Below are 19673 nucleotides of genomic sequence, written 5' to 3' on the forward strand. Positions count from 1 at the left end.
GTCATCCCTACTCCTGTTAGGCTAGATTTTACACAAATGTCACAATATTTAAGATTTGAATGCATTCTGTTGCAGAACATATTCGCAAAATACTGTTGATTTTCCGCTTCCCAAACGTTCTACTATATAATACACAAAAGCCATGAATATCCTGTAAATTATATCCTTATAAACGGTGAGTTCTGATGTCATCAGTTATACACGGTGAAATTTGATATAATTTCTGTCACATTACTCACTGAAATTTGTGTATTATAATAAATAATGTACCCCCGGTTGGAAAATATGAGGATATTAGAAGTTACCTCGGAGTTTCATTACCTGTATAAAAACACTCGGCCTTGTGTTTTTATATGGTCATGAAACTCCTCTGTAACTTATAATATCCTTATATTTTACAAGAGGGGGCACTTTATTCACTATATATCTAATAAAAGTATTAAAAGAAGAAAAAAGAATTACATGCAACACCACAGCTGGGCTGAAGATAAGTTTTTGAAGAGCCTACAATATGAGAAGTTTCGCCTAATGGGCACTAGATGTCAGTATGATTCAATAGCCTTCCTCTCCCTCCCACACATCCCTCCCCCAGGTTCAGGGAAAGCGCTGGGTGTCAGGCAGTACAGAGTACAATGTGGAAGAGTTCGGAGAGAGTGCTGCTGGGTGTATGTCGGGAGTTGTGATCTCCTAACATTAGGCGCAACAGAGGGGTCATATTCCAATCTGAGGTTGTGAGAGGCTGACATAAAACCAGTTCAATGCACTTCTGAGGAGGAGACGTACCATTTATTTTATTTAAAAAAGAAACTTTGTGGGAAGTGGAAGGGAAGGTCGTAGCAAGTCATGGCTCTGGGCAGGGGAGTCTGCTGGGTGCAGCCTGTGACTGGAATACTTGCCCTGCTCGGGATCTCCGTGACCATCCCACCCTTACTAGTGGCAGAGACCCCGGGTGAGTACTGTACTTTCTCTTCATATTGCTCAAGCGTGCGTCTAACTGCGAGCATGGGCTACTCATAGGAGCAGGGCTTGCTGTCTATGGTTGTACTAGTGGTGTGGGAGAGCCCTGTGGGACTTATTCGCTTTTGTCACTTTCGGGAACTCAAGCAACTAACCAGGAACTCACTTTAGTAACTACCGCAGGTAATTATAATAAGTGCAAATCTCTAATTGGTTATTATGTGTTACTGCACTGGGCAAATGTACCCCTTGTAGTAAATGAGTCCAGGGTGGCATTGTGACTGGTGTATATAAACTGTGTCCTGGTTACTTACTTGGGGGTTTTATATAGTGTGCGTGTGACAGTACTATAACCTAGTGGGGGATACGGTGTGTGTTATGGTGTGTGCTGTAACCTAGTGGGGGGAAACAGTGTGTGTGACAGTGCTGTAACCTAATGGGGAGTTGCAGTGGTATAACTAGAGATCACAGGGCACTGCAGCAAATTATTTTTCAGTTTCCCTAGATGCAGGGCCATATTCATATTATATAGGCACTTTTTTTGGGCAGCCCTCAGGCCTTTATAGTTGAAAAATGTTTTCAAAATAAAGTTTTAAAAATCTGCCGCAGAGACTCTGCAGCTGGGGAGGGTGATGGGTACCGGGTCCAATTCAGAGCACTGGAAGTGACGTCATGTACACCATGTGTGTGACCTCATTCCTCACATCAGGGGGCTCTATACATCTTTTTCTAGAGGTTGACCTGTTTTACCAATACAGCGTGTGACAGTGCTATAACCTAGTTGGGGGGTACAGTGTGTGTGTGACAGTGCTGTAATCTAGAGGTGGAGACAATGTGTGTGACATTTATAAAGTTCGCGCAGTGCATATTTATTTGCAAATGGTTGTACTGCACATGCTTTTTCCTCATCGCTAATACATTGCACTGTCTTTCCGGGTTTCGCAAATTCACATTGTGAATACATTTTCGCAAATGAGGTGGGTGTTTGCGTGAGTGCGCCCACTGTGCGAGGTTGTTGTGCATGAAAATAGCATTGACAGTAACTTATGTGATTTTGTGATTTTGACATATTTAAAAAAGCTCTTATAGACATTCACATTGCAAAAAAGAATTCACAATTCTGTTTGCACACTCATTCAGCTTTATAAATGTAACCATGTACAGGGCAAATGTATTCACTGCGTGAACCAATGTGCCCTGTGTGAAGTTTATAAATGAGCTCCAGTGTGTGTTAATTGAGAAAATAATTGCTTTAAAAAAAATCACAAACCACAAATGCCTCCTGAGTTGTATGTGCATGCTAGATGTGTTTTAATTTAAGATGGTCTGTATACAGACTGATGCGATTGGTCAGTATGCTCATAGATTGCAGTGAATAAGCCTATGCTAACACTTAGGGGCACATTTACTAAGGGTCGAAGATCGAGGGTTAATTAACCCTCGATATGCGGCTGTCGAAGTAAAATCCTTCGACTTCGAAGTCGAAGGATTTACTGCAATTCGTTCGTTCGTTCGATCGTAGGAAAAATCGTTCGATCGAACTATTAAATCCTTTGAATCGAACGATTCAAAAGATTTTAATCCATCGAACGAACGATTTTCCTTTGATCAGAAATTGCCTTGAAAGCCTATGGGGACCTTTCCCATAGGCTAACATTGATGCTGGGTAGGTTTTAGGTGGCGAAGTAGGTGGTCGAAGTTTTTTTTAAAGAGACAGTACTTCGACTATCAAATGGTCGAATAGTCGAATGATTTGTAGTTCGAATCATTCGATTCAAAGCCGTAGTTGAAGGTCGAAGTAGCCAATTCGATGGTCGAAGTAGCCAAAAAAGACATTCGAAATTCTAAGGTTTTTTCCTTCTAATCCTTCACTCGAGCTAAGTAAATGTGCCCCATAGCATTCTATTCGGAATGCTTCTGATGAAGTGACCTTGTCGTCACGAAACGCGTCAAGCAATCTTCCCCTGCCCTCTATTTTTAAATATTACACAATAAAGATGGATTTATTTTAATATTTTGGTTCGCACGTGGATTTAACTTTATCTGGTGGAGTCCGCGATTATTATTTTGGACTGTAGAATTGAGATGCCAGTTTTGATAAGTCCGGAGTGTATATAACATGTCTTTCAGCCTTCTAGGGGTCATGTCATTATATGTATTTCCATATTGGGTCTTTAAAGCATGTCGGATCTGGATATATCGGAAGAACATCTTGTTTGGCAGATTGTATTTGGCTTTGAGATCGTCAAAGGAAAGTAATGCACCATTATCAGTCATGTATCCCAGGTATTTGATATGATATTGTGCCCATATATTAGTGTTGGATGGTAAATGGGGTAGCTGTGGGTTACACCATAGGGGAGTATATATATAGTCATGATGGTAATTTCTGGGAAATTGTGTAAATGCTGCTTCCAAACTTGTACCATTGCTTTGGTTAGTTGTGATATGCTCTGTTTCCCATTGGTTCCTCGATATAGTACGGATTTTAGTGCTTTGTATGAGCCTACCATTTGTGCTTCTATTGTAGTGGCACAGTTTAGGGATGATGTGGTGGCCCACCAGCAAGCTGTTACCAGTTTCGTAGCTAGGTAGTAATGAAACAGATTAGATGCTGCAAGTCTTATCTGTGGAATATTGTAGGGTTGTGAGAGAAGTACAGGGGGTTGATGAAGCCCAGGATAATGTAGTGAGAGGGGTTGTTGCAGAAAGTCCTTTCAGCTTTAACGGCTTATAGTTATAAAGTGTCTATTTCCCCTTTAGTTATAGCATTCAATTTTTTAATCTGTTGTATATAAATACCTTTAGCATAGGCCTTTTGGGAGTCCCATACCATTTGGGGGGGGGGGAGCTGTCTCTGTGTTGATGTCAATATATGCTTTCAACTTATTCTCTACGGCCTTTGTTATCGAGTCTTGTTGAAGCCAAAATCTATGGAGCCTCCATATTTTTTTTATAGGAGAGGAGTTTGTCTCAATTTGTAACAAAAGAGGGGAGTGATCAGAGATTCCCCCTTGTAATATTTCAATCGAGATTGTTTGAGTCTCTGATTCTACTGTCCCAAGGGCAAGGTCTATACAGGACTTGGTATTATGAGTTGCAGAGTAGCAGGTGTATCTTTTTTAGTCTTGTGTTTCCTTCTCCAGAGGTCATATAGGTTAAAGGTAGAGGCCCATGTCAAAAGAGTATTATTTGGCTTTGCACTGGGGTATAATCTGTCTGTCTTTTCAGATAGGACTGCATTAAAATCCCCCATAAAAATAAGGGGCACATGTGTTAAGGACAGTACCTTATCCATAATGAGGGACAGCAGTGTTTCACTGACAAGGGAGGCATATATACATTCATAATAATATACGGTTTACCATGTAAGTTAAAAGACATAATGATTAAACGACCATCAGCATCAGATATTACCCTATTAAGTTCCTTGTTACCAGTATAGAAACTCCTCTGACATATGAGGAGTAGGAAGAGTGGTAAGAAACACCTATCCCAGGTTTCCTCATGGTGAGGATCTTATCAGATGAGTTTCTTAAAGTAGTATCAGATGGGGTTTGGTTCTGCGTATGGTCTTAAAGACCAGGCCTCTCTTTATTGGGTTGCCTCGACCTCTGACATTCCAGGAGAGAATTTTGATTTCCATCATTTTTGAGTCTGTAATAATAGGGCAGGGTGCTGGATCTCTGTGGAATCAAGGTTTAGATATTGCATCACATCCTCCAAAGAATAGTCTGGGGGGGCGGTTGTTCCTCAAATGTTACTGAAAAAGGTTGGGGGATGAAGAGATGACAGTAGAGCTGTATATTGCATGGGGGCATTTGTGCCATGTGCCCACCTACACTTTCCCAACGTGAGCAGGTTTTGTTCACAAAAACTGAAACATAACTGAATTGTATTGGGGGGGGGGACCTAAGGTATTTGAATAGTTCATTGGTTTAAAGGCTTAATGTAATTTCAAAATTTCCCAGTGTAATAGGTACATTTACCATAACTCATAGCTCATCTAGCTTGTGCTGGACTGGTTCCGGGGGTTGTGCTGGGGTTAATATAGCTTGTTGGGTTACCTCCTGCCTTTGCTCTTTAGTGCAGGGTAATGGATGATTAGGGGGATCTGAGTCCCTAGTGAATTTGCTAAGTGTCTGCATGGTCATCAGGCTTATCCGAGGTCTGTGCGGTTGCTCCGTTGGATTATCAGAATTTTGGGGTCAAAATCTTTCTATTACTGTTGTTTACTTCAAAATTTAACCCTCTGCAGAATTTGGGTACTTCTGTTTCAGATGAGAATATATGGTGTGAACCCTATTCTGGCACTTACCAACATGTGGCTATATGGGTGATGCAAGGTTTTTTTGACAAACCAAACCTGTTGTTATATGTTCTTTGAACGAAAAGTGTAACCAGTGAATGATATATTCTAGGATTTTTATTATGTTTATTACAAAACTCAAGGATAGTAAGAGTAATGTTCAGGTACTGTGCAAACCAAACCTGCACTTTATCCTACTTAAAAAATAAGGATGTGATGCAAAGCACAGTACAATGCTACTCGGCTGAGAAAACAGAGGAACACCAGCATTCCAGAATATACCTAGATATTATAAATATGGTATAGCCATGTTATATCTATAATATTACTGTGTATTTTATATCTATAGTATCTATCAGACACAGGGAGGCACATTTATCAAGGTTTGAATTTCGAATTCATGTGAGTTTTTTAAAACACATGAACTTGAAATCGACTAATCTAAATGTATTAATAAAATCAAATTATTTTCCGCTCGGACGAATTGAGTGGACTCAAAAACTAGAAAAACTCGACTCAAATCTAAAAAAATTAGAATGTCAGGAAAGCTGCAAACATCACCAAATTGATCCCTGGACCTCCCTCATTGACTTATACAGTAATTTGGCAGGTTTTAGTTGGCGAATAGTTAAATTTGAGTTCGTAAAGGGCCAGAGTATGATAAATCTCGAAATTCGAATTAAAACTCAAATTGAGTTTGGATTATTCACAATTCGATATTTGAGATTTTTAATCCAAAAAAAATTTGAATTTTCACTTTGACACTTAATAAATCTGCTCCTTAGTGTATACTCTTTTGCAGTTGGTGAAGAAACGCAAAATCCACCACTGACACTTCGAATTCACTTGAATGGGAAACACATGACAGGACTTGAATTGGGGACATTAAAGAGGTTGTTACCATTAAGTTATCTCTCAGTATGCTATAGAATGGTAAATTCTAAGCAACTTTTCAATCAGTCTTTATTATTTATTTTTTATTTTATAGTTGTTTAATTATTTGATTTAAGATGGCCATAGATGTGCAAATTTTATTCTTTGTGCACCAAACATTTGTTTCAGTGTAACGATCTGCCATTAACCATTCAGATTAAAATAAGTAGGAAAAAAAAATCAGACTATGTTCTGGCCATTAATTGACAGACAGCAATTGTATAAAAGTTATGTCCCACAAAAGTAGTGACAGTCACCCATGGATGTCATCAGATCCAGATGCTAAAGCAAATTCTCTGTGTAAGGCTACAAATGTATTGTTATTGTCACTTTTTATTAACAATATTTCTATTCAAATTCTTGCCAATTCATATTCCAGTCTTATTAAAATAGCAATCAGATCCATCCTCCTACAAAGATGGTGCATTTGTTCCTGTGACTAAGGTTTGTACATTTTTGGATGGATCTGCTTTCTCTATTGTTGCACTTCTGCTGGATGCCAGACATATAGCATATATTTTGAACATCATACATAGTTTTGTATATCAGTAACACGGCTATGCAGGAATCCATATTACACATTGCAATTGTGTTCGTTTTTGCTTTGGTAGCAGTGTAATCTGTTTTTTAGTGCAAGCACTTTTATAAAACAGCATTTCCTGCCTGGCAGAAATGGGCAGGTTGCTAGTGTAAAGAGTGCTACTGCACTAAAAGAGATGAACATCCTGTTGGAAAAACAGGAAGCTCTGTTCTTACTTTCCCTGGAGAGAAATGATTTTAGCCATCCCTGGATACTAACAGCGTGTGGTTCAGCTCAGTGGCATAACTAGATGTTACTGGGCCCCACAGCAAATTAATTTTAGAGCCCCCAACATATCCAGAGATTGTCCTTTTTTATCAATAAATCTTGAAATTGCTCATCAATTAGGGCCTATACCCCCTGGGCCCCCCTGCAATCGCAGGGTCTGCTTCCTCTGTAGTTACGCCCCTGGTTCAGCTCGAAACCTATAAGAACCACCTGTCCCAACCCTCTCAGGTGATTAAGTCCATTGTTATCCCTGCCAACGATTCTCAACCTTGGACTGGGTCAGGCTTGGATTGAGAAGGGGTAGGTTATGGCCAGGAACTAGTAGTAAAATTCCCAAAAAGTGCATCACTAGTGGATTCAGAGCCTGAAGCAGGGGATTTAACTTGTCTCGTGAAAGAAATGTCCTTGTTTATTAATGATATGCTTGGTTAAGTGTGGGGCTGTTTAGCTTGGTCCAGGTTTGCTTATAGTCATTGTAATGTGGTAATTTAATTACTATATCCCATCCCTGTCAATAATTAGGGATGCACTGAATCCAGGATTCAGTTTGGGATTCGGTCAGGATTCGCCCTTTTTCAGCAGGATTCGGATTTGGCCGAATCCTTCTGGCCGGCCGAACCGAATCTGAATCCTAATTTGCATATGCAAATTAGGGATGGGGAGGGAAATTGCGTGACTTTTTGTCACAAAACATGGAAGTAAAATTTACCCCTTCCCACCCCTAATTTGCATATGCAAATTAGGGTCCGGATTCGGTTCAGTATTCTGCCGAATCTTTCACAAAGGATTCGGGGGTTCGGCCGAATCCAAAATAGTGGATTCGGTGCATCCCTATCAATAATACATTCTGATGATGATATATTATTGTTTTCATGATTCCATTTTGGCTGTAAATGGTGGTGCTATAACAGCAGCCGAGATTTTGATTACCCATATTCCATGGCTGAGGGACCCATACTTTAAAAAAAGAGTAAAAGCAACATGGCAAGAGTGACTAATTTTGAGCTTCAGGCATTACTTATGGGTGTTTATTAAAAAATGTACAAATTGTATTCCGGAATGTGGTTGTTTTTTCACCACAGGCATAGTTCAGTCATCCATAACCACATTTTTGTCATCCTTACTCTCGTTTTTCCAGTTAGGCTGGTTTTAACACAAATGTCACAATATAAAAGGTTTGAATGCATTCTGTAGCAGAACTAGTGTAAAATACTTTTGATTTTCTACTATATATCTAATAAAAGTATTAAAAGAAGATAAAAGAATTACATGCAACACCACAGCTGGGCTGAAGGTTAGTTTCTGAAGAACCTACAAAATGAGAAGTTTTGCCTAATGGACACTAGATGTCAGTATGATTCAACAGCCTTCCTCTCCCTCCGACACATCCCTCCCCCAGGTTCAGCGAAAGCGCTGGGTGTCAGGCAGTACAGAGTACAATGTGGAAGAGTTCGGAGAGAGTGCTGCTGGGTGTATGTCGGGAGTTGTGATCTCCTAACATTAGGCGGAATAGAGGGGTCATATTCCAATCTGAGGTTGTGAGAGGCTGACATAAAACTAGTTTAATGCATGTCTGAGGAGGAGACGTACCATTTCTCTTGTTTTAAGCCCATTGCAAACTTTGTGGGAAGTGGAAGGGAAGGTCGTAAGCAAGTCATGGCTCTGGGCAGGGGAGTCTGCTGGGTGCAGCCTGTGACTGGAATACTTGCCCTGCTCGGGATCTCAGTGACCATCCCACCCTTACTAGTGGCAGAGACCCTGGGTGAGTACTGTACTTTCTCTTCATATTGCTCAAGCGTGCTTCTAACTGCGAGCATGGGCCACTCATAGGAGCAGGGCTTGCTGTCTATGGTTGTACTAGTGGTGTGGGAGAGCCCTGTCGGACTTATTCAATTTCGTCACTTTTGGGAACTCGAGCAACTAACCAGGAACTCACTTTAGTAACTACCGCAGGTAATTATAATAAGTGCAAATCTCTAATTGGTTATTATGTGTTACTGCACTGTAAAGGAGCCCAGTGTGGCATTGTGACTGGTATATATACACTGTGTCCTGGTTACTTACTTGGGGGTTTTATATAGTGTGTGACAGTACTATAACCTAGTGGGGGGAGCAGTGGTGTAACTAGAGATCACTGGGCCCGCAGCAAATAATTTTTCAGGCCTACTAGATGCAGGCCCATATTCATATATATACACATTTTTGGGAGCAGCCCTTGAGTGCCTTTATATTTGAAAAAAATTTCAAAATAAAGTTTTTAAAAAATCATCGCAGAGACTTACTACTGAAATCTGGTGGTGCAGCTGGGAAGGGTGATGGGTACAGGGACCAATTCAGAGCAGTGGAAGTGACATCATGTGCACCATGTGCGTGACATCATTCTGAACATCAGGGGGCGTTGAGGTTGGGAGGGTGAGGTTGACCTGTTTTACCAATATTTATTGAAATTGTATATGAATTAAGGCCTCATGTGGCCCTATACCTTCTGCCCCCCTGCAGCTTCAGGGTCTGCTTCCTCTGTAGTTACCCCCCTCCGAGGGGACACAGTGTGTGACAGTGCTATAATCTAGTGGGGGATACAGTGTGTGTGACAGGGCTATAACCTAGGGGGGAGACAATGTATGTGACAGTGCTGTAACCTAGTGGGGGATACAGTGTGTGTAAATTCAGAAAATAATTGCTTTAAAAAGCAATTGAGTTTTATGTGCATGGTAGATGTGTGTTAATGTAAGATGGTTTGTATACTGACTATGTGATATGTGATTGGTCAGTATGCTTATAAATTGCAATGCACGAACATGGAGAGCTCAACCTAATCCCAACACACTAGTTGTAAGTGTAGGGTGCTTATCCGGAAGACCCTTCCCTCGCATAAGGGTCAATGGGTAAATGACAATAGAAATTCAGATGCACACCTGTTAGTTGCAATTGTGTCCAAACAGTGATTTATTTGAAGCCCAAAGTATGCATCAGGTTGCCCCTTTGTGATGTATACTTTGGGCTTCAAATAAATCATCGTTTGGACACAATTGCAACTAACAGGTGTGCATCCGAATTTCTTTTTCTTATAAATTGCAGTGAACAAGCCTATGATAACACTTAGCATTCTATTCTGTATACTTTGTATGAAAAAAAAAGTTCATGGTTACCTAATGGCAGGAACTGTAATTAATCTTTTCTGATTATAATTAAGGAAATAATAGCATACAGTTTTTGTTTGAGTGATTGTTACCTGAAAATGCAGACACACATTTTTTTTTAAATTTAAACATGTGCCATATTCTAAAGAATTCCCCTCAGTTACGTCAGTGATCCCAGGTACCAGGAAAGGAATCCGCCTGTCACAGCTGATAGTGTCCAAAAATGCATCATACCATATCAGCGGTGACAGGTAGTTCCATGATATGCGGCATAGGAGGTTTCATACATTTCTGAACTGGTACAGCAAGGTGTGACATTAGTATTAAAGCATTATTCTCCATATTACAGAAATACTCCTTAACCAGAAAATTCCAGATATATATTTTTAGTTTTTTTAAAACCTTTTGCCCCTTTCCTAAGTCATCATGATAGATTCAGTTCAGTTACATCCTGCTAATTGAGATTCATAGCTGAGCCGGACTGGAATCACCCTTATTTATTTATTTATTTTTTAGTTGGTTGGCCAGCTCTACTCTTTGAGTGCTGTTAGATTGCCATTGTGTCTGGAAAATTACACTTCTATTTACATTCACTAGCTCAAATGGCACTCAAATAAGTGAGCATATGAAGAAGTGGTATTATAGTTTGGTTGCCCTATTTTTGACCTATGGTGGACTTTGCCTCATGTGGATCCCTTACAAGGTGCAGAGAAGAAATCTCCACTTGCTAACGGCAGTCACCAAATTGGAAAAGATTACTTTCTGTTTTCTATTTATGACAGTTTTTCTAATATTGAAGTTTAGTTTAATTTTTCACCTTGCCCACTCTTTAGGGTGGTGGCACACGCTGCTACTTGGGGAGATTATTCGGCCAGCGTCAAATCGTCTCTTCTTCTGGCGACTAATCTCCCCGAAATGCCTTCCTGCCGGCTAGAATGTGAATCGCCGACGGGATGGCACTCGGATCAATTCGGCTTTCCCAAGTGCAACTTTGGTCGACTTAAAAACAAAGCGATCTGAGTGCCATCCTGCCGGCGATTTACATTCTAGCCAATGGAAGGCATTTCGGGGGGGGCAGTCGACCGAAAAAGAGGCAATTTGTCACTGGCCGACTAATCTCCCCAAGTGGCAGAGTGTGCCACCACCCTTAACTGTTTAAATTGATACATTTAGTCAATTCATTTGTTATCTTTGTTCCTGCTGAAAAGAATCCCTGAGCTTCATTAAAGGCAGCTGTTAAAATTGATACTATACAGTAGTTGCTAATATTCTACAGATACTGCTGAGAAATGTATCAACTAATTGCATCAAATAAATGTACCAAACAGTTTAGAATGCTCCTGGATCACTGAGCTGCCAGACTGAAACTCTGAGACAGGAACATTAAACTTTAAACTTGAATTGCGGGAAAGCGATAAAAAATGGAAAGCAGTTGAAAAAAGTCTTTGTTTATGGCGAACAATTTGAAAAAACTTAACTGAAAAGAGTGTTGTTAGGTGTGAACAACCCCTTTAAAGCAACCAAAGTGACCTCATGTGACACTACTTAGAGACTGATAATACTGTGCAGAATTCTTGTGTGAGACTATGCCTTGAATTACAGTATATTCCGGTGAAGTGAATGGGCTGAGACTTACTCTGTCGGCACTATTTCGGTGGCACCAAATATTCACGAGTCACTTTTTTTAATCTTGATACCGTTCTGTGGGCCAAAAGGTTCATGTCCCAAACAGCTGATTTCAGGTTTTGAGCTTTTGTTTGTCCTCCCATTTCTGTATTGTAAAAGCATGGAAATGTCTTCTACTGTTTTGTATACTTTTTGTACTACACATATAAAAGTATGCATTCATGTACTAAATAAATCCATTTACAGTATTTGGTAAACTGGGCTTTAAAATATAAAACTATTATATTTTGACATGAGAAAGTATGCTGAAGGAATGTAGTGTTCTCTTTCTTTAGGTCTGGTGTGTGAATCAAAAGACTTTATACAGCACTGTAGGGACTGGTTTGCTATGGAACTAGTAAATTATTATCCTGTTAACTCTAAAGAATTTGCAACTAACATGTGTAAATGTAATTTCTGTCTTTATCTTGATGGTATAGAATAAACAGGAACTTTGTTTTTAAAGTCCCAGACATGTATTGTCATATTTTCCATGGTGTCTGTGCCTGTTGCTTTATCCTGTTATTAGCACGTGTTAATCAAATTTTTGACTTTCTCTAATGGTATAGAATACACAGGAATTTGAGTCCCCGGACATTGATTTTCATATTTTGCTCTTGTTTCGGTTCCTGTTGCTGTAGCTGCTTTGTATCTGCTGAACCTATTATTGTTTGAGAGATAACATTCCACTGCTCACATCATACCGACTGCTAAATATATCCATAGGATTTCCTGTCTGTTGTCCTACTATATGTTACACTAACAGTATCTTATGCTTCAAATGGCAACAACAATGTACAATGTACTGTTGTTCTTTATGGAAATAATTCTATAGTTTACTATAGTTTTATTTTTCCCCTTACTAAAACAGCATTTTTTCCCCTTTGTCAAGTAAAGTTTTGTTTGATTAAGTGTAATTAAGAATGGAAGCTATATAACCTAACAGAATTATTACTCTGAAAATGCTAGTGCTTTTTGTGAGAACTGAGAACATAGAAAGCTGAGTTACCACTTTGCAAAATGCCTTCCTGTTGCACCTACAACATTGCGTAATGATATTATGAACTCATTTAAATTGGTGTCTTGCTGGAGGGTGGCCAGCTGGCACACACAAAGCTGACTTTAGCATTTTCTGGGTTTTGAATGGCATTTAAGCTTTCTGATCCTCAGAAAACGAAACACAACATGCTCCACTGGTTTTACACTGATCTTGTTTCTTTCTAAATTCTTCCTTACTTGGCTTGACTGATTCCCTTATTGGGAGGCGCTCTTCTGTCACATGTTGGCTCTTAACCACAATGTATATGTGCTGCAGGGTGCCAAAGGCATTTGCACTTGTACTAAGCAGCAATACATGCTTTGACAGTAGCAGCAGGTTTTTTTTTACTGTTGGACTGGTGTTTGACCAGACTAACTGACTTAAAATAATTTTATATTATAGCCAGAGCTATAAAAAACAGACACATACATTATCATGAAACACCACTGCAGGAAAGTTATATGCTTCCCAAAGTATTGTTCTTTTTAAAATTGCCTTTTCTTTAGTGACAATGGCAATAACAACTTTTTATACAGCAGCAAATGTCATCCTTCTGCATATGCATTTTCTGTACATATAATATGACAGCCATGATTATTACTCAAATTTAGGGAAATAATTGTAGCACAAAAAGAAACAAGAAATATTTTATTGTTCAGATTCCTATGAGAAAAAAATATTTATAGTTAGGGGCCGATTCACTAACTTCGAGTGAAGGATTCGAAGTAAAAAAACTTCGAATTTCGAAGTGTTTTTTGGGCTACTTCGACCATCGAATGGGCTACATCGACTACGACTTCGAATCGAAGGATTCGAACTAAAAATCGTTCAACTATTCGACCATTCGATTGTCGAAGTACTGTCTCTTTAAGAAAAAACTTCGACCCCCTAGTTCGCCATCTAAAAGCTACCGAACTCAATGTTAGCCTATGGGGAAGGTCTCCATAGGCTTTCCTAAATTTTTGTGATCGAAGGATATTCCTTCGATCGTTGGATTAAAATCCTTCGAATCGTTCGATTCGAAGGATTTTATTGTTCGATCGAAGGAATTATCCTTCGATCGTTTGATCGCACTATTTGCGCTAAAATCCTTCGACTTCGATATTCGAAGTCGAAGGATTTCAATTCCCAGTCGAATATCGAGGGTTAATTAACCCTCGATATTCGACCCTTTGTGAATCGGCCCCTTTGCTTGCCAACCAACTATTTCCTCTGAGACAGAGCAGGTTTCATTATACTGTAATCATCATGCTTATAATCAAATAGTCTGGGATAGACAGCACTGACTCACCTGTTATTAGTCAGCGGGCAGCTGTAGGCCATTGTGCTTTATTCTTATTTTAGACTTAGAATTAGTAGAGCAGACAATCTTCCCACTATATGCATAAAGTTACATAGTATACTAGCCTAAAGTAGATTTAGTAAAGGGCGAAGTGACTAACGTTAGCGAAAATTCGCCAGCGTGACACCATTTTGTTATTTTGCTGATGTACTAATGGTCGCTGGCATAACTTCGCTAGCGAAGGAGATAGACTCTAGCGCTAATTCGCTCCCTTATGCCTGGTGAAGTTGCGCTTTGGTGAATGGACGTAACTACGCAAATTCACTAAGATGTGGATTTTACTGAACGTTACCTCTTGTGCCAGACTTGCCTTCGCCACCTCAGACCAGGCGAAGTGCAATAGAGTAGATAGGAGTTGAAAATTTTTCTAAGTCCCAAAAAACGCTGGCGACTTTTCATTTTTCAGGGTGATAGGCTTCAAAAGATCATAATTTTTTTTCTGGGGTAACCGGCTTTCCCCCTACATTTCCTAACATATGGCACATAAACTATACACTGAGCTCATATGTAGGACAATATACCAACTCTATTTTATTTCATTAAGATTTCCTGGGCTTGTGTAGTGTAGTGTAATGTATTGGCTGCAACATATATGTCCATTCAACTGTAACTTCCCGCCGTATGCAAATTATGCAACGCTAGCGCAACTTCGGATTTTAGTGAATTAGCATTGTCCTGGCGAATCTACGCCTGGCGAAGTGTTGCAACTGAGGTTAGTGAATTTGCCCCTTAGTGTCCCAAACACCTACTCATTCAAACATTTCAGTGGGAGCATCCACACTAGGTCAATTATTAGGCCAAGCCTTTTAGATCAGAGATTAAACATCAATGAAAAACCCCTGTTGATAGCACCCAGATATTTCAGACTGTTAACACACAAAACAATTTCACTCCTAGGGAAGAGCAAGGTGAGGGGAGGGGCTGTGATATAGTGCCTCATGAAAAGCTACACTGGGTAGTGAAACCGCTTTTGAGAAGTGAAAACCCCTGTGGAAGAGGGGCCCCTCTGTGATCCTGTGCACAGAAGTCTCCCAGGAATTGTCTCTCCCCAGGTGCATAATGAGGGAATCTGAGAGATATGCTGCTCGTTGGATGTAATTAGACGGAGGTCTTAATGGAAGTTACATTGGTGTATGGAACAGTTGACATTTAAAATCAAGTTGATCTCTATCACATCTGCGATGGCAGATAAGTATTGGCACTACATAACATGATCTTATTTAATATGCTGTGAAGCACTGAACTCATACGGATACGAGCAACACACTGATCTTATACTGAAGTATTTCGGATATCAATATAAGTGCCATAATGGGAGTTATTTTAAAAATAAAAGACCAATTTTGGTATGCAAGACATTATTTGTGACTTATACTAACACTCACTCTTGAGGAAGCAATTTCAATTGCAATGGTGCATACATAATTAGTCTGCAGCTAATGCATCTCTCCTTGAAATCTTTTCATTATATCAAGCATACAAGTGTGTTTTAATAACTATGTGTTGGCATGGTTAACTAATAAAATTGTTATTTTAATTATATTCAATATTAGCAATCATCAAGTATCTTATTATCTGGCTTTTGGCTGTTGTGTTTTTTTGTTTTACAAAACAATTTTACTCCATAGAAAAGAGCGAGATGGGGGGCTGTGATATAGTGCATTGATTACTATAAACTCTAGATTCACTGTGGTGATCCAAAATAGACTAAGGAACAAATTACGTGCTACAAAATTAAGATAGGGTACTAGATACTGTATATGATACAGAAGTATGTCAAGTATTACAATATTATTCTGCAAATCTCGCTGCCGCTACCATTAACTGGGCTAGTGGTATAAAGTAGTGCATATATTGGACACACATTTACTATATTATTGCATGTAAAGGTTTAATGCATGTATGTTTTGTTATTTATTTTGCATATAAAAAGTTTTATTTTGTTTTGGCCTGCTATTTAAATCACAAGTGTAAATACTGTATAGTTTGGGCTGGGTGAAATATTAACATGTGCATGCTGTTGGTTCACCTTAAAATTAGCTTGTAGTATGAGTGACCCCAGATAGCATTTTCGGTCCCTTGCCAGAAAGTAGAAAAGTAGAAAAGCTATTTATTTGGAAAAAAACACATTTTCTTAAAATAAGTCCATTTATAACATCCTAAATGTATTTAAAGGTGAACTTCTCCTTGGGTATATTAGTGTGTGCTACAGCACTGAAGCAGTTTAGCTTGGAGTGCCTGAACAACTGTGACTCACCTTGGTCACATTCAGACCACCGGCAGTCATTCCATCAGTGCTGATGGTGGGTTGTTTGATAACTTCAGAAGTGGAGGCAATTTGGCTGCTGTCAGACCATGGGGGAAAGTATAAAAAGGCTTTGTGTGTCTGAGGTGATGCTGTGTAAACTACAAGGGGGGGTAGTCTTGGGATGATCAGCTTCTTTCCTTTTTATAACGTAATCTGAAAAGGATTTCCTGAGGTTTTGTTTTTGCTCTAAGAATCAGCCACAGGAATTTGTTCACAGTTGGCTATTTAATTCATGTTGAGTAAAGAAGGTGAGCAGTATAAAAGGATTTATGAGGCCTTTTAATGACCCAATCAACATATTTTGTCTGAAATAAATTTGTGTAACTAAGTTATACAAGATTATGAAGAAACTTAAATTTGCCTTTTGGTTGAAATTTTGTAGTGGCAGGATATCTAGGACTTTTAAAGAGATAGTCATATTAACAAGCAGCATTTATACTTGTTTAGAATCTACTAATCTTGCCCAAATATCAACATTTCCTGGTGTGCTTTTTTCTGGAGGACACTGATTTAATTGTTTGAGAAAGCCATGTCACAGTACACTTCCATGTACTGTATTTCTTATGACTTGTGCCCCCCCCCGACCAAGTTAGGTTTTTAAACCCCGTAAGACATACTGTACTTGACTGATGAAAAGCTTCATGCTTTGTGGCTGCATCCTTATTAATACCTCTGTCTGAAATATACCAGCTCTGTTATTTTCTGTTATCTTTCCTTTGCCTGCCACTGTTTCTTTTTCCCTGATTACTTATAGTCTTTCCGTCATTTTCTTTCATCACACCCATTTACATTTTCACAAACACACTTACACATACAGACCACCTCCTTGGGCAGAGTGCTATGGTACATTTAGAGAGGAGTCAGTAACTATGGAGTGGGCAGATTTGTTTGTATGGGCTCATCCTGTGTATCCATGTGTATTGTGTTAAATAAGGGATCTATATCCCCTTTTGTTCAAGAGCCAAAAACCCTGGTCCTATTGCAGCAACTAGTTGGATATCTGTTTTTGTCCTATTGATTTCCCCTCTACCAAATTGCCTTCCTCTTCTATCCTTGGTTCCCACTTTTTTTTTTTACTCCCCCCATCTCTTTATTGTTTTCTTTTATAATTCTCAATCCAATCACTTCCTTCTCACATCTAATGCTTTTTATCTCATCTCCATCTTTTTGTCTGACTTTCTGCCATTGGATTACCACTTTTGAGCTCCTTGTTTCTCTCCTTGTTTAAACCGTATAAAAGTTTGTAAAATGAAAGTAAACGCCTGAGAAACTCTTCAAAATGCATGAATTATTTTTTTTTTGTAGTAAATACAGTATACTATTGAAAGCTGTTACTGTCTGCACTTTTTCTATTCTTTGCACCCCTGCCTTTTAACTACATGTACAAAACCTGTGAAGGAGACATTTGAGAATAACAGAAGCATGCAAGGCATGGGCTATAGAAGTACTGATTAGTGATATTTGGTTTTGATAGTAGTCCGAACCAGCAGTGCAAGGAATAGCAAAGGACAGTAAGTAGATTTGCAAATAACTCTAAAGTAATTGAACATTATGCAAACTTTTATATGGTTTGAACAAGAAGAAAAATGAGGAGGTGTACTTTCATTGTATTTGGAAAATTCACTAGTCTCCTTTAGGGAGAGGCACCCCAAACTATTACTGATTACTTTATTAATGTTATGGTTGCCATGTGTGTATTGGACCATTGACCGTTATTTCATGCTGAATTGTGTCAGTTTAAAAAAATTATTTTAGTGTAATGGCACACATGGGGCTTCAAGCCAGAGTTTTTAGGCAGCACAGAAGTTGGCTTACATTGTATTTTCCTGTAAACTCCAGAGTTTCCAGGTAACTATTGCCTGAAAGCAACGGAAAAATCTGTTTTTGAGCTGCTTAAATACAGGTTAATGCGTACAGTACCTGAAAACACGCCATGTGCCTTTGCCTGAAAGGGGTCGAGAACTTTTAATATGATGTAGAGAAATTAGCAATATCGATACATTTATAGCCTTATTTTGCTTTTTAGAAGGGGTCAGTGACAACCATTTGAAAGTTACAAAGAATCAGAAGAAAAAGGCAAACAACTATAAAACTATAAATAATAAATAATGAAAACCGATTGAAAAGTTGCTTAAAATCGGCCATTCTAAATCATGCTAAAAGTTACCACCCTTTCAATAGTGAACCACCCTTTCAATAGGGATTACAAGGTCGGTGGGGTAAATCCACAAAAATATTTGATGCATTGGAAAACCAGATTATGATTTCTTTGATAAAGAACATCTCATAGGGTTGGATTACAATGCAATGGCCTGTGCTCTTCTGGGTGTGTAATGCTAGGTGATTTCTCACTTCGGGTTTCTGCATCCACAATATGACTTTACCCTGTACACGGGTGTTCTTAATATGTTAATATTTATTGTCAACAGTGTTCCTATCCTAGAGGAGGAAAGATGTTAATAGTAAATATTTTTTTTTATCTGCAAAACCAGTGCACTCCGATATCCTTTTACTTTGAATTGACTTGTTGGGTTATTCATGTTTACACATACAAATACTCTGGCAAAACATTAATTTCCCTGACACAGTCCTTCAGTCAGTTCCTGTTTACCTTCTTATCTCTGAAGGGTTAGGTTGACAGTGGCGTTGTTTTTCCTGGAATTATCTTAGGTGAAATTAGATTTTTTTAATGGTCAATATATTTTAGTTCAGCTTCCCCTGTATTTTCTTGTGCCGCACAGGTCACATTGTTACATCTAATAAAATATGCTTCTGCCACTCCTGTATTTGTTCATGCAAGGTATGGTTGCCAATGGGGATCATGTCATGACAAGACTAGCTCCGTCTTCTTTATTGATTGTTAAATTAATAAGAAAATAACTCCTCAAATGTAATGTATTTATAATAATATTAAAGCATAGGAAAAAAGTTATCAAATATCTGGGGAATCTTGAAGGATATATATATATATATATATATATATATATATATATATATATATATATATATATATATATACTGTATATATATACATATCTATATCTATCTATATCTATCTTTCTATCCATGACAGTCAGAAAACATTTTCACTAATTGATGCATTTATGATGATTTTATGATGATCAGTGGAGTGGTATTTCTCAGCTCTGCTTAGCGGCAGCACCAAGCACTA

General features: G+C 38.7%; 1 protein-coding gene across 9 annotated transcripts in view; it reads left to right on the forward strand.

Annotated features, from left to right (window-relative positions):
• Positions 1 to 607: 607 nt before the first annotated feature.
• Positions 608 to 19673, forward strand: part of dcbld1.S (discoidin, CUB and LCCL domain containing 1 S homeolog) — a 53377-nt gene continuing 34311 nt past the window's right edge. For 3 of the 9 annotated variants that reach the window (XM_018264427.2, XM_018264428.2, XM_041564010.1), the window contains exon 1: positions 608 to 949. In XM_018264427.2, the coding sequence (XP_018119916.1) occupies positions 844 to 949 (106 nt within the window). In that variant the 5' untranslated portion in view covers positions 608 to 843. 9 annotated transcript variants of the gene reach the window in all.

The sequence above is a fragment of the Xenopus laevis genome, chromosome 5S (assembly GCF_017654675.1).
Source record: "Xenopus laevis strain J_2021 chromosome 5S, Xenopus_laevis_v10.1, whole genome shotgun sequence".
Taxonomy (NCBI): Eukaryota; Metazoa; Chordata; class Amphibia; order Anura; family Pipidae; genus Xenopus; species Xenopus laevis.